At 54.7% G+C, this 13619-nt stretch overlaps 2 protein-coding genes across 4 annotated transcripts in view; both read left to right on the top strand.

Annotated features, from left to right (window-relative positions):
* Nucleotides 1-6008, top strand: part of Akt2 (AKT serine/threonine kinase 2) — a 51615-nt gene extending 45607 nt beyond the window's left edge. For all 3 annotated transcript variants that reach the window (XM_010614476.3, XM_010614475.3, XM_033765787.1), the window contains exons 10-14: nt 1715-1843; nt 1981-2195; nt 2744-2831; nt 2944-3046; nt 4471-6008. In XM_010614476.3, coding sequence (XP_010612778.1) covers nt 1715-1843; nt 1981-2195; nt 2744-2831; nt 2944-3046; nt 4471-4550 — 615 coding nt within the window. In that variant the 3' untranslated portion in view covers nt 4551-6008. The remainder of the gene's footprint in view (nt 1-1714; nt 1844-1980; nt 2196-2743; nt 2832-2943; nt 3047-4470) is intronic.
* A 4454-nt stretch (nt 6009-10462) lies between these two features.
* The window catches only part of Ccnp (cyclin P), a gene marked incomplete at its 5' end in the record, with an annotated part of 3996 nt that continues 839 nt past the window's right edge, over nt 10463-13619 (top strand). The window contains 4 exons of the mRNA XM_033765789.1: nt 10463-11050; nt 12469-12558; nt 12633-12788; nt 13481-13617. Of these exons, the coding sequence (XP_033621680.1) occupies nt 10463-11050; nt 12469-12558; nt 12633-12788; nt 13481-13617 (971 nt within the window). The remainder of the gene's footprint in view (nt 11051-12468; nt 12559-12632; nt 12789-13480; nt 13618-13619) is intronic.

Below are 13619 nucleotides of genomic sequence, written 5' to 3'. Positions count from 1 at the left end.
TAAGAGACAGACTGCCATGATTCAAATATATGAACCAATACATTTTCATTTTCGTTTAAGCAGGTTTGAGTTGGCTTCCTGTCACTTGTAATCTAGAGTGCTGACTGATGCCCCTGCTTCATATATTTGACTCTTGTTATTTTATCCAATTTCCAGTGATCCTACCCCTCCAATATCTTCTCCTGTGTGTTATCACTGCTACTACCCAACTCAAAATCTCATCATTTGTCATCCTGAGTAAACCAATAGCCATTCTCTTATTGTAAAACAATTACAGTTTTTTTGTTTGTTTGTTTGTTTGTTTTTTTGGTTTTATGAGACAGGGTCTCACCATGTGGTTGAGACTGACCTGGAACTCACTGTGTAGTCCAGGCTGGTCTTGAACTCACAGCAATCCTCCTGCCTCATCCTCCCAAGTGCTGGGATTACAGGTGCGTGCCACCACTCCTGGCCTTTTTAGGGTGTTTTGAGATAGGGTCTAGCTATGTAGTCCAGGCTGGTCTGGGACTCACAGTGGTTGTCCAGCTTCAATCTGTCCAGTGCTGGGATAAAGGCATGTACTATGGCAGGTTTTCGCTATGTAGTTCAGGCTGGCCTTGAACTCACTGTGTAGCCCATGGTGGCCTCAAACTGGTGGTGATCCTCCTGCCTCAGCCTCTTGAGTACTGGGATTGCAGGCGTGTGCCACCATGCCTGGCTGCACAAACCCTTTAGAAGGTAGCAAGGCAGTGTCCACCACAGCAGAACAGCTGTGTTCACCTCGGCATGTGTCTGCACTGCTCGGGACGGTACTGTTCACACCAGCCCAGATGCCAGAGAATGGCCAGACACGTGTGTTTTTTTCCCATACAGGATGCCAAAAAAACAAACCACAGCTACTCAGCAGTGTGGACAGACCACATAGGCTAGAGTTAACAGGGAAAAGCCAGAACGGATGAGGTGGATCCAGTGTTTGCTTCTTTTTTTTTTCTTTTTTTTTTGGTACTGAGGATCGAACTCAGGACCTTTTGCTTGCCAGGCAGGGGGCAGCACTACTGAGCTAAATCCCTGGCCTTGGATCCAGTGTTTACAGATAGAGGTCAGTATTAAAAATTTCAGAAAGAAGGAGCTGGGCATGTGGCTCAGTGGTGGAGTACTTGCCTGGCATGCAGGAGGCCCTGGGTTCCATCCCCAGTGTGACAGAGGAAAAAAATCCTGTAAAGAAAAGTGAGGAATTAAGTTACTTCTGAGGCAGGGAGATGCCTGATAACTAGGAAGGGGCATATAGAGGTCCCAGGGATCTCCTGGTGTCATTTCTTGACGCAAAGGGAATACTACATTGCCCATTTGTTTTATGTTTTTTGTTTTTCCTGGTACCTGTTTCATAATTTAAAATGTTAGAATGACATACAAGGAGGATAATACCCCGGTGGCGCTAGACCTTAGGAAATTGCAGCCTACAATGGGGACAGCAGCTGGGGCAGGGCCTGGCTCTTCCATCTTGGGGGTGGCCTTCCTCTGAGCTCCAGAGGGTGAATGGTTAACCCTAGGTGGTGTGTATGCACACCAGCGCATTCCTTTGCTCCCACCGTGCTGTCCTAGCCCCAGGGAAGCTGATGCCCAGGAACCCCTGGCATGACAACTAACCTCTCAGGCCACAACCCCTTAGAGGGAAGGGCCGGGGTGACGGGGAGCCCTGGGAGATATGCATCTCATATACTGACTTTCCCTGCAGCTGGAAAACCTCATGCTGGACAAAGATGGCCACATCAAGATTACTGACTTTGGCCTGTGCAAAGAGGGCATCAGTGACGGGGCCACCATGAAAACCTTCTGTGGGACCCCAGAATACCTGGCGCCTGAGGTGTCTGGGGCTGTGGGCAGGGGAACGTGTAGGCCAAGGGCGGAGGGCCCCTTGGACCCGTGTCCTTCCTCAGAGGGCACAGCTGTGACCTCACATCCCCCTGCTGCCCCTGGGCACTCACTGCCTCTACCCCTCAGGTACTGGAGGACAATGACTACGGCCGCGCAGTGGACTGGTGGGGACTGGGTGTGGTCATGTACGAGATGATGTGTGGTCGCCTGCCCTTCTACAACCAGGACCACGAGCGCCTCTTCGAGCTCATCCTCATGGAGGAAATCCGCTTCCCGCGCACACTTGGTCCTGAGGCCAAGTCCCTGCTGGCCGGGCTGCTGAAGAAGGACCCCAAGCAGAGGTGAGTGCTGCTGTCTGCTCTGTCCAGCTCAGTGCCCCTGCTGCCACTGTCCCTCAGCCTAGAGGCCATAGTGCCCACGGGAGTACTCCTCATGGGCTAGCAATGCATGTTGTCCCTTGTGGGCCCCCTGATGGTTCCCACTGGTGGCACTTGGAGGACACTTTTGCATTCCGGGCCAGTCCTTGGCATTGCCCTCACTGTGGTGATTCATGGAGACATCGAGGAACGCAGGATTGCTGTGCCTGGCCTAAAGTCACTGAGTTATATGCAGCTGAGCCAGGATACGAATTAGTCATTTTGCAAACCTGCCTTGTCACCTCTCTTGTGGACTCAGGGTGAGGGCAGACTGTGACTCCACATGGGTCCCGATTGCTGTCTCCCCGCTGTGACACTGGGCCCATGAACTCCCTGCCTTGAGCCTCTTTCCCCTCTTGTGAAGTGGTGGTTTGTGGCCAGGACAGAGTCCCTAAGGCCTTGCAGGGCCTGCACACCATAGCCCAGGTCCTGGCTGCTGTGGGCAGTGGGTGCTGATGGCTGTCTCTGCCCAGGCTCGGTGGGGGGCCCAACGACGCCAAGGAGGTTATGGAGCACAGGTTCTTCCTCAGCATCAACTGGCAGGATGTGGTACAAAAGAAGGTGAGCCCCCTTCCCTGCCCCGGCAGGAGCCCCAGGGGCCTGGCCGATCCCTGGTGACCTGGCTTGAGGCCTGTCCTCAGGGTCCCTGAGCATGTGCTCCTGTCCTCTGTAGCTGCTGCCGCCCTTCAAACCTCAGGTCACTTCTGAGGTCGACACGAGGTACTTTGATGACGAATTCACCGCCCAGTCCATCACAATCACACCCCCAGACCGCTGTGAGTGTTGGGCCACAGGCCACTGGGCTGGCTGGGGGAAGAGTGGTGGGGTCTGCTGTGGACCCAGTTCTCCGGGAGGACCCTGGCAGACATCCTGTCTGCATCTGGGGAATTTGTCCTAAGATGTTTCTAGGCCCATTTGCTGTTTGTCCTTCGTGGGTCTGGGGAAGGAGGTCATCACCACATTCCAGACCGTGGGACAGAGCTCTGGCAGGAGATGTCAGTTGTTGGGCTAGATTGATTTTTTGAATCGTAGCTGTCTGTGTTCTTACTGTGACCCTACCCAAGCTGCGCTGGAGACAGCAGTGACCGACCGAACCAGCCCTGGGCCCAGTCCAGGTTGGGGTAGTAGCAGCCCAGTGTGGTCAGGGCTTGTGTAGGATCACAGGAACCTGGGGAAGAGCAGAGGAACACCTGAAACAGGATGTTAACCAGGATGCATTCTGGGAGTGCAGTGAGGGTGCCAGTATAGGAGATCTTCGCAGTCAAGGGACAGGCTGCAGGCAGGGCAGAGGGGGCTGGGGCAGGTACAAGGTGTGGGGTCAGGAAAAAGATCTCAGGGGCCTCCAAGGGTAATGAGGAATTTCTTTTTCTTTGCACTGAGCTAAATCCCCAGCGCTTTATTTTTTATATAGGGTCTCATTGAGTCATGAAGTTGTCCAGGCTGGGCTTGAACTTGCTGTCTTTCTTCAGCAGCCTCCCAGAGGGCTTCGATTTTTTAAAACTTACTTCTTTTCTTTATATATGGTATTTTTCATCGGTGCACTTTAGTTATGCATAATGATCACATTCATCATAGGGACTTTGTACCTGTGCATGATGGATCTTGCTTCTTTTTTACCCATTCCCCGCTGCTCCCTTCACCCCTCTTCCCCTCCTTATTTTCAGAAGCTTTGTTTCCTTTTTTTTCCCTTGCCCCTCCCCCTCCCGTTTGAACATTTTCTTAGAGGGCTAGCAATACAGGCATGTGCTGTCATGCCTGGCTGAGTGGGGATCTTTCCCAGGGGAAGCTGTGGAAGGGTGTTGCGCAAAGGGCTAGGGCTGCGTCCGGGTTTGAGAAAGTCCTGTCTCCGTGTGGAAGGTGCAGTGGTGTGAGCAGGCGAGGGCAGGCACTCAGCCGGAGAGGTCTGAGCTAGACTCTGGTGGTGGCATGCGGGGGGAGGGAAGGGGACATTTGGGAGGCCAGGCGGGCCTGTGAAGCATCCTAGACCAGGCTGCCGGAGGCTGGCCTGGGAGGCGGGGCTGTGGTTGGGGGTCCTTTGGGAAACAGGCAGCTGAGCCTTCCGCATCTCATTCTCATGGGGAGCCCTTGCTGGTTGAGAGCTCTGCAGCCTTTTCTGAGGGGAGTTCTCTCGGCAGTCTGGTGGGGTGCCACTGGCCTCTGCAGGCTGGTCACCCCATTCCACCCCCACCCGACCCCACAGATGACAGCCTGGGCTCATTGGAGCTGGACCAGCGGACGCACTTCCCCCAGTTCTCCTACTCAGCCAGCATCCGTGAGTGAGCAGCCTGCCATCGCCACAGGACACCCCCACGGTCGCCGTCCACCACCTCGGTGGCTTTTTTTTAAAAAAACTTTTTATTTTGCCTTTTTGGTTTGTGTTTCCATCCCTCACCCACTCCCAGTTTCCAGTCTCTCCTTCAGTCCTTGCCTGTCCCCCTAGCTCGCTCCCGCAGCCTTCACTAAGAGCCTCCCCTTTCTGTCCAGACCAGTGTTGGAGGGCTGTCCACCTCCTGCCCCAGCATGGGCTGTTGGGAGGATGGAGAGATTCAGGTTTTAAATCAGCACAGCCCCAGGGAGGGCAAAGCGTGGAGCTGCGGAGCTGGCTTGGATTTCAGGCTGATTAGCCATGGATGGCTGCCTGTGCCACTGTTTCTGGATGGAGGCTGCTTCCAGACAGTCCCAGTAGATGGTGCCCGTGGCCTTCTGCATACTGTGGCCTGGCTCAAGGGCCTCGGTTCACCAGTGCCACCCCACTGGGGGCAAAAAAAGCAATAATTTCCAGGGACAGGCAGAGGCCTTTGGAAGCTATGGGACCAGGGGGTTGGGACTCTTTGGACCTGTGTTGTAGGGAACCAGGAAGGGGTGCCCTCCCCCTCTCCCTGCAGCTGCTCTCCTGACCTGTGGGTAAGGCAGGAGAGACTCTCGGGGACAGCCTGCCTGCCCCGCGCCCAGCCCCGTGCCTTACCAGGGCTTCCTTCCAGCTGGCCTTACCTCCTGCTGGATCCCAGGCCTGGCCTCAGCCTCTTGGAGGGTGGGGCTAGGGTCCTCTCCTTCTGCCTGGGGTAGAGGGGTGCCAGCTTCAGCTGTTACACGTCTCTCACAGAGACAGTATTGGGCCCGGTGGACTTGGGTGGAGTAGGGAGTGGGGTAGGTGTCTCTGGTACGAAGTGGGATGGGGGAGCCTCTGAAAACAGGGTCTCAGGCCCCCTTAGCCCCTCCCGGTCTCCAGAGCCCACATCTGAAGCCTTAAGGTGAACATGAGAGAGAGTCTGTATCTGTGCTGTGGGCACATGTGTGTGTGCCGCGGACTGAGTCGTGGGTGTCCCTGCTTCAGGATGCAGACGCACATGGCTGTGTGTGCACGTGTATGAGGGAGCGTGTCCAAGCCCTCAAGTGTGTGTGGTGTGTGTGGGCTCGGGCCCCACCATGGCCCGAGCACGTCATCCCATGGGGGGAGTGGGTACCTGGACCCACTTGCTGCCCTGCCCCCTCCTCCTCCCCTCAATGTCTTGGGGTGTTTGGAATTTATTTTTTGTGAGTTTGATCTCCCTGTCCCACCTCCCATACTAGGCAGTTCTCAGAAAGGCATGTGGGGGATAGGGGTGGTTTGGGTCTGGGGGATCCTATCTCCTTTCTGTGTGTGTATGTGGTTTATCTGACAACTTTCTCCACTCCCCACTTGCCTTATTCCCTGTATTTGTACGGTACAAGCAATAAAGACACTCGTTTGAGAACAGGGCCAGCCTGCACTTATGCCGGCCACTGCCTGACCTTGCCATGGTTCTGGAGTCCACCCAGCACCGTCCCACCTCTCCCTTGCTCTGTTCTGAGGGCCCTGCTGAGCTAAGGGGAGGGAGGAGGGGAGGTGGGCAGGTAGGGTCTGGGCCCAGGATGAAGAGGGCGGGGTGGTGAGGGAAACTGCTGGGAGTTTGGGAAGGTTCCTCTGGCCTAGGGCAGGGTGTGGCAGAGGGAGACCATTCCAGGGTCTCAGATGCTACTCAGGCTGGAGGGTATGTGTGGTGGTGAGGCCCTGGAGCTGAGCGGATGAGGACATGGCTCATCTCAGATGGCCTAGAATGAGGCTTTACTGCCACAGCCCCTTAGGTCCCCAAACCTGTGATGTGTCAGAGGGTTTTGTGGTTGCCATTAGTGAGGAGCACCCGAGCCTTTGGTTATGTCCACTCCCAGCTCTGGGAGTCACTCTGACACTGCGCCCCTTTTGCTGGGGGCCGGGACTGCCATCCTTATGTTCCCACGTCCGCATCTCCACACCTGAGTCACAGAGCCAAGCCACCTGGCTGTGGTGGCCTCTCCCAGGCCCAGGGATCTTGTCATACACGGGGCCTGGCACGCTTGAAGCCTTTTGAGGTCTTGCCAGGCACGAGGGCTTCACAGGACTAAGCTTGGAGGTTTTTAAGTGTGAGGGTCGAGGGAAAGTTGAGTCCTGTTCATGGAATCTGTAACAACAGCTACAGTGAAGGCTTTTAGTGTGCTCCGGATGGTGGTGGTTTTTTTAAGTTTACACGGACCTCATTGTCTTTAATTACTAGCAGGTGCTGTATGCAGGGTGCTTCACAAAGGCCTGTAAAGAAAAGCCATTTGCTTTTCCCTCTGGTCCGAGCCCCAGGGTGATGGATGTGAACAGTTTCCTCTCCCATCACAGTGTGGCTCCCTGAGATCTCCCGGTGTGGGTGCATTCCTGTCTACCTCGCGCTTTTAGTCCTATCAGCTGCATGGGCAGGTCCCACACTCAGTCACCTGCTTCTCTAAGTGGGACATGCATCCTTAGATGTACTGGTGCTTCTTAGTTTGAGGTGAAGAGTTTTAATAAATTTAACTAGTAAAAATGTATTGAACTGCCTTTTGTGTCCATTTTAAACATTTCATAAGGGGGTGTGTGTGTGTGTGTGTGTGTGTGTGTGTGTAAACATGTAAATGTATAAGGAAGAAAGTGAAAAATCACCTCAGGCCCCATGGTCTTAAATCCGCCCTGTACTGTGGTGTTGCTTCCTCCTTTTTGCATCACTTTCCTCCCAGGTACTGCCCCACCCACACTGACAGCCCCGGGATTGCCTGAGCCTCACCCCTGCGCTCTGAGGAGTTCCTGGTGCTTGTTGCTAGCTTTCCAGCTGTTTCCCAAGGCTCTGAGGGGTGGGTGCTGGCTCAGCTGTCCCTTCCTAGGGATTTACTTGGGTTTCAGGTTGGTTTTTGTTTTCGGCTACCTGTAGTGCTGTAATAAACATTAAGGACCCATCTTCCATTTGTGCTTTTGTGTTTGTGGCCTACATCCCTGGATTTTAATGTGTCAGATAGCTTTCAAAAAAAGTATAGTGATTCACATATTTAAAAATTTGAAATAACTGCAGACTCGTAGGAATCTTTCAGAAATGGTACTAAGATGATTCTAGGGCTGGGGCAGGAAATACCCACAGTGTACCTAGAGCATTTAGTAGTGTCCAAAGGGGCAACCTGCTGAACCCCAGGGGGGCTGGGGGTGGGGCTCGTGTGCTCAGTATGTGTGAAGCCACAAACCTACCCACCAACGGGGCTTTGCCTCAGGGACACAGGAGCCAAAGAGAAGAGCTCCCACTGGCAAAAGCTGGGCATGGGGGGAAGGCAACAAAAGACGGCAGTGGGGAATTTTCCCCAAAGTACGAAATCATTGAGTTTGTACTAGAAAGTGGGAATGGGAAGCACAGCTGTGAGGTGCACAGGGTAGAGGGCTCCTCTAGAGCACAGACTGGAGAAGAAGTGGTCACTTTCCAGAGACCTGATAAATGCTGCCTCAGCCAGGAGGTGTCAGGTTCAACATGAAATCACGTTGACAGCATGTAGCACTGACGGGATAGCACTTGACCTGTGTGGTCTCCTCCCCAGCATACATGGCCCCAGACTAGCCAAGGAAAAGGGGACCTGGGCAAACCCCAGATAAGCATTGTACAGAGTATCTGAAGCTGTCAGGGTCATTAAAGACAAGCAAAGCCTGAGACCCTGGCAGAGCCAAGAAACCAAGGAGAGGACTCAAAGTGGTTCCCTGCATGGGATCCTGGGGCAGAAAACAGGCAGGGCAAAGGACAGGAAGCCTGAGTGGGCATGGGTTTCGCTTGACAGAAGTTCAGAATTGGTTCTTTAATCCTGACACATGTGCCTCACTGAAGACTTGGTAGGACATGGGGTGTGGGGTAGCTGGGAACTGTACCATCTTTGCAGCTCTCTCAAAGTCCCAACGATTGTATGTAAAAGATAACAAAGTAGGGCTGGGCCTATAGCTGGCAAAGAGCTTGCCTAGGATGTACGGGTTCCTAGGTTCCATTCCAGTACTGGGAAAAAAAACCCTTCACCTAGGTTCCTCGTAACTTTTTCTTAACTGACAAAATTTGCATTTCAGGGCCAGGAATTTAGCTTAGTGGCACCTTGCCTGCCACACAAGAGCAATGTCCTGAGTTCAATCCTTGGTACCGCCAAAAAAATGCATTTTATATCTATTTTACCTTTCCTCCCCCCCTTCATATGCATTTATCTATCCTGGAACAGTAGTTTTCCCTGCCCAAAGTCCATTGCCAGGGTCAGGAAGGGAGCACGGACACAGTGTCCTCTACAGACCTTAATCACATTTTACTCATTATCACGAGTAATGTTCTGTATATTAAAGAAAACAACTGCCCTTCTGGCTAATTGCTCAGCCCAAACACTCACAATGGAGCTGGCCGTCAGGCAGGAAACTCACAGGGCAGTTATTCTGCAGATTGTTTCTCCATCAGGACTTGTTGCCTGCTGTGTGTCTGTGGTTAAATTCAAGCTATTGGCAGAATTCTCTTCAGTGACCGCTGCCCCCCCCCCCACTGGCCCCAACCTGTGAGGCCGTGTGTGGTGACATCCGTCCCTGCAGTGGCCATGGTCGATCCCGTGCAGGTATCTGGTAGGTTTCTACCCTGTGGTGGGCAGAGAGACCAGGGTTTCTTCAGGGGAGTGAGGGTGAGAACAGACCAGTGCCAGGTAAGAGAAGGACCTGGGGCCGAGGTAGGCGTGACAGGAAGCCACTGGCCCAGCATCGCTGTGCTCACCTGCCCAGCTGCACTGGCGTCTCAGTGGAAATTCCGTGTTTCCTACCTCGGGAGCTCTGCTCATTCACTTCCTCCCACTTGCGATGGCCTCCCCTCTGCAGTCTTCACTCTTCCTTCAGGTTTCATCTTCAGTGTCGTCATCTCACAAAGACCCTCTTGGACCAGTGTCTGTAAGTTATGTCCACCCTGTTCAGTCATTCACTCAACAAACTTTACTGAACATCTGCTATGCCAGCCCCTATTGTAGGCAATGGAGGAAGAAGACAAAAAGCTCTGCCCTCATGGGGCTCACATTCAGGTCAAGAGAGGGGCAGTCATACATGCTTGGTTACAAAGCTGTAAGTGCTAAGGACAGTGAGTGCAGAGATGAAGACCGCCTTTCTGTGGAGAAGGTCACTTCTGAGTAAATACCCAAAAGGAGGGTCGGGAAGGAAACTGAGGGGAGGGGATACGGTAGCAGGCAGAGGGAGAGCCAGTGCAAAGGCCTTGGGGTAGGAGTACCTGGTGTGTGTAAGGAGGAGCCAGGAAGCCACGTGGGTGCTGGAGAGGTGGGGGGCAGGGTAGAGCTCAGAGAGGTTTGTGTTGTGTGGCTGATACAGAACAGATGTCCTAGCCTTCAACACCCCCCCCACACACACACTCGCTTATCGGAAACTGAACGAAGAGCTTTGGACAGCTATATTCGCAAGCCTTTTTAACAATTTAAGGCAGGGTCTTGCTAAGTTGCCCGGGCTGTCCTTGAACCAGTGATGCTCCTACCTTATCCTCCCAGAGTGCTGGGATTCCAGATGCGCACCGGCCTTCACCTTAAAGGATTTGGGAGCCCAGGCCGTGTTCTGATGGAAAGTGCAGCCTGGTTCAGGTGTGCACTGGGCCCCTCCGCCTGTGTGTGGGGAGAAGGCTTGGGGCTGGGAGCAGGGAGAACAGCCCCGAGGGCACTGCCCTGGCCCACAGAGATCTTGGTGACTTGTTCTAGTGAACATCTCAGACTGTGTGCTCGGTCAAGGTGAGTGACCCAGTGCACAGGGGCCTGACGTAAATGCTCAAATGATTTATAACTCTGACGTCTGTGTGTGTGTGTGCGCGCTTTACTGTATCAGGTTCTGACACAAGTGCTGAACACAACACAGTCTTCTAAAGTCCTCAGGACAGCCCTATTGGCTAAATTTTGAAACAACTCCTAGGTTAGGATTGAGAAAGGTGAAACAGACCGCTTCTAGGCATCAGATCAAGAATTTGGCTGATTTAGGGGGCCGGGAGGAGGCGAAGGGGCCGGCCGGGCAGCCTGCTGGCGCAACCTTCATCTTCGCATTTGCGCCTGCCCAGGCGAAGCGAGCTCAGTGCGCGTGCGCTCAGGCGGGTTCAAAACTCCCGCCGTGCGTCCCTCCCTCCTGCTGCAAGCGTCGGTCCCGGCTCCGCGCTCGACGCCGGCAGAAGAATGCTAGTGAGAGACGGGCCAACGCTCCCGGCCCGACTCGGGCCTCTCTTCAGGCACTGACCGCCAGTCCCTCTCCTTTACAGGGTAAACTTGCCTCCAACCCAGAGTCTCCGAGCGCCCCAGTCCCCGACGGCGTCGCGGCGGGCACGAGTGCCTCCCCTGGACGCCCGGAGAGGCTCCCGCGGCCGTGCGCGCCGCCAGGGCTGGAGGAGGCGCTGAGTGCGCTGGGGTTGGAGGGAGAACGCGAGTACGCTGGGGACATCTTCGCTGAGGTCATGGTGAGCGGCAACCCTGGTGCCAGTCCTGGGGAGCAGCTGTCCCACAGCCACTCGGAAAGCCCTTCCGAGCCCCACCTCTCCGGCGGTCCAGCAGGCTCCCCTCCCTCCTCCCACACCGTTGACTGAACCCAGGTCCTTCACCTCCAGCTCTCTCGCAAAGCCACTGAGCTGCTCTGACTGGGCTCGAAATCCTCCTGCTTCAGCCATCCGGAGTGCTGGGATTACAGATGTGCCACGGCCCAGCTTTCTAGGCTTTTGTTTTCCCCTACTCAGGGGAATTCTATTTCCCATGGGCCCCAGGCTGTCTGCAGCTCTCCCTTTGGTATTTCATAGTCCCTTGTATTTTTGCACCTCGTATGTATTCCTTTAAGAAACGTTTAGCAATTTAACACGTTTTTGAGCATGTTCGAGGCAGGCGCTGGAGCTATGACAAATATGTCTTCATTCTAGGAAGACAGACGAGCACATATATCCTTTTTACAGAAGGTCGCAAAGGCCAGTAAATGGGCCATGGTAGTCCTGAGAGTCTGCCTGAAGAGACCCCGAAGGGATGAGCCTGACCACATCTGCCAGGGCCTCTCTTGGGCTGGGGTCTCTGCGGGGACCGAGAGTCACTTGTGCTCTTGGAAGTCTCTACCCTCGCTAAAGGCAGACGGACCAAACAGCGGGAGACCCTGGGTAACTGAGTGAAGATAAAGTGAGAGGACAGAGTGACAAAGTGAGGGGATGAAGTGGAGGGAAGAGTATCAAAAGGAGATTTGAGGGCCTGGGATTTAGCTCAGTGGTTCTGCCGCCTGCCTCGAAAGCACGAGGCCCCAAGTTCGATTCCCTGTTACAAATAAAATAAAAAATTGGTAGAGACCTGAATGAGAAAGCATTTGGAGGAGCAAGGGGAGAATCGGTTCAGGTTGAGAGGATGCTTAGTACCAAGGCTGGTGTAAGAATGGTCTTGGCACGGGTGTGGCTGGAATGTGGATTGTGAACGGGGAGAGGGAAGCGGTGACATTGGATTAGGGGCAGGGCCTGAGAGCCTCTGAGAGGAATTAGGGCTTCCTAAGTGTACCGGGGACCCCGGAAGAGTTTTAAGATAGGGGGTTCCTTGGTTAGACCTTTCTTTGCATAGACCGTTCTGGGTGTTCCAATGGGAAGGGGCCAAGGGTTGGTGGCAAGAGTGGAATTTGGAAATCCAGAGGCGGGGGATGTCCCGGGAACCACACAGTGGAGAGGTGGGTAGGGAGGCATCCAGAACAAAGTCCGAGGTCCTGGACTGCGACAGAGGAGGAGCACAGCGGGAGGCATTTGACTGTGGCACCCCGGTGACGTCCGATGGTCCGGGAGGGGTTGTTGCACGCGGGGCTGGAGCGCGAGAGGACTGAGGCACAGGTGTGGAGAGTGAGGCGGCTCTGGCCCAACCCCAGGTGTGCCCCGCGCTGCCCGGGAGGGCCCTGCCCCGCACCGTGACTCCGGAGATGCGCGCCCTAGTGGTGGACTGGCTGGTCCAGGTGCACGTAAGTACCCGGGAGAATGAGGGGCACCTGTGTTGCCGCCTGGGACCCCGGTGGTCACCCGCACCCCTCCTCAGGAGTACCTGGGCCTGGCGGGGGACACACTTTACCTGGCTGTGCACCTGCTCGATTCCTACCTGCGCGCGGGCCGAGTGCGCCTACGCCGCCTGCAGCTGCTGGGAGTGGCCTGTCTGTTCCTGGCGTGCAAAATGGAAGAGTGCGTGCTTCCCGAGGTACTTCCGGGGCGGGCTTGGGAGGACCGAGCCCGTGCTGCAACCTCGGGTTAAACTACTGAGTCGAGTGCTTTACCGCCTCCTTGGCAGTCCAACGAATCTGGGGTTAGGGGCTGCTAATGTGCCCCTTTAACAGAGGAACAGGCCAGGCTTAGTGGTACACGCCTGTATTCCTAGTTTTCTGGGTGACTGAGGCAGGAGGATCGCGAGTTCGGGCCCAACCTGGGCAATGTAGGGACTCAGGCCCTGTTTCAAAATTAAAATTAAAAGGCTGGAAATGTAGCACAGTTTTAAATCCCCAGTACGGGGTGGGGCAGAGGAGGAGACTGAGGCCCAGAGAGAGGATGACATTTGCCCCTTTGGGGCTTGGAAGCATTCTGGAATAGTTTACAGTAGAAGTGCGCACGTGCATAAACTCCGCCTTATTGGAGCTGCCTGCGAAGTGAGCAGTATTATCTGGGTTTTACGGATGAAGAAGAAATGGAGGTAGAGAATTTAATGAATGTCCTATGTCACACAGCGAATAGACGGTCACACCAGCGATTCTTTCGATGGCGCCCACGCTGTTCAGGACTTCCAGCCAAAAGTCAAAGCCCTCATTTTACAGAATAGTTAACTGGGGCCAGGAACTTGGACTGATCCGACCCCAGGCTCTCTGGGGCGGAGAGTCTAACCCCCCCACCAATCCGCAGCCCGCCTCCCTCTGCCTCCTGAGCGCAGGCTCCTTCTCGCGGGCGGAGCTGCTTCGAGCGGAGCGCCGCATTCTGAGCCGCCTGGATTTCCGGCTGCACCATCCCGGCCCGCTGCTCTGCCTGGAACTGCTGGCCGCGC

This window comes from Fukomys damarensis, unplaced genomic scaffold, assembly GCF_012274545.1.
Source record: "Fukomys damarensis isolate Sample0158 unplaced genomic scaffold, DMR_v1.0_HiC HiC_scaffold_19, whole genome shotgun sequence".
NCBI lineage: Eukaryota > Metazoa > Chordata > Mammalia > Rodentia > Bathyergidae > Fukomys > Fukomys damarensis.
This window is presented reverse-complemented; position numbering and strand designations above follow the sequence as displayed.